Source organism: Penaeus monodon, chromosome 21 (genome assembly GCF_015228065.2).
Source record: "Penaeus monodon isolate SGIC_2016 chromosome 21, NSTDA_Pmon_1, whole genome shotgun sequence".
Lineage (NCBI taxonomy): Eukaryota > Metazoa > Arthropoda > Malacostraca > Decapoda > Penaeidae > Penaeus > Penaeus monodon.
This window is the reverse complement of record NC_051406.1, coordinates 4,018,312-4,019,221: the sequence shown is the minus strand read 5'-3', so window position 1 is coordinate 4,019,221 and position 910 is coordinate 4,018,312. Positions and strand designations below refer to the sequence as shown.

At 38.4% G+C, this 910-nt stretch overlaps 1 protein-coding gene across 1 annotated transcript in view; it reads right to left on the bottom strand.

The window, feature by feature from the left end:
• The window catches only part of LOC119586124 (longitudinals lacking protein, isoforms H/M/V-like), a gene marked incomplete in the record, with an annotated part of 9,847 nt that overhangs the window by 6,969 nt on the left and 1,968 nt on the right, over positions 1-910 (bottom strand). Inside the window, 2 exon segments of the mRNA XM_037934815.1 lie at positions 3-150; positions 361-557. Of these exon segments, the coding sequence (XP_037790743.1) occupies positions 3-150; positions 361-557 (345 nt within the window).

Below are 910 nucleotides of genomic sequence, written 5' to 3'. Positions count from 1 at the left end.
AGGTCTGGTTGCTGCCTCAGGTCTGTTTTCCATGAACTGCTCATTCCCTGGTAGATGGTCCTGATACAATGTGTCAGCTGTACTGAACTCATTGTGATTGAGTTTCCTCTTTTTTCTTGCATTTTCCTCCACCTGGTCAGGCTGTGTTCCCTGTAATATATCAATCTACATTTCTGACCCCCATCAATCCAAGCCTTAATTATCTGAACACATTACCTAGTCTTGATAGTAAGTCATAGTAAAACAATGCTGGATAGTAATGAACGCTATAGGCAACAATTCAGAAAAGATGTGTATTAATGAATTTAAAAGCACACCCTAAAATTCTAAAAGTCAACACGGAAACAAAGAAAACCTAACCTCTGTCTCTTTTGGAGGGAGTTTCCCATTACTTTTCTCTCTGTACAAACTCCCTCCTGGCTGCATGTAGGAACAGTGGTTGAAGTATTCCCATTTGGAGCTCTGCTGGCCCCCAGATCCACTAGGCACATTTTCAATCTTCTTGAGTTCTCTCTGGTGATATGTCCTCAAATGATTGAATTTATTCTTTGCATGATCTGGAATATGGAAGGATTTTTATTTTACGATCAATATTTGCCTTTCATTCCTAATGGCTATACAAAATTGATAAAAAGTATAAAGGTTTGCTCAGTGCTATAGATCTGTGCTCTCCCACATAAGGTCAGTATTCCTCCACAGTGGTATGGATTTGTAATACTTTTAATATATCAATAATCCAATACCCAGAATCTTTCTATAAATAATCATCCATTACAAATGATAACTTACCAATATGAAAACCAATTTTAATTAACTTATTTGCAAATTATATTGAAGATGAGGTACTCCCTCTTGTTTCACTGCAACGATAAGTGAGGGGGGTGCACCCCCCAGGCTGGGCAGTATCCCC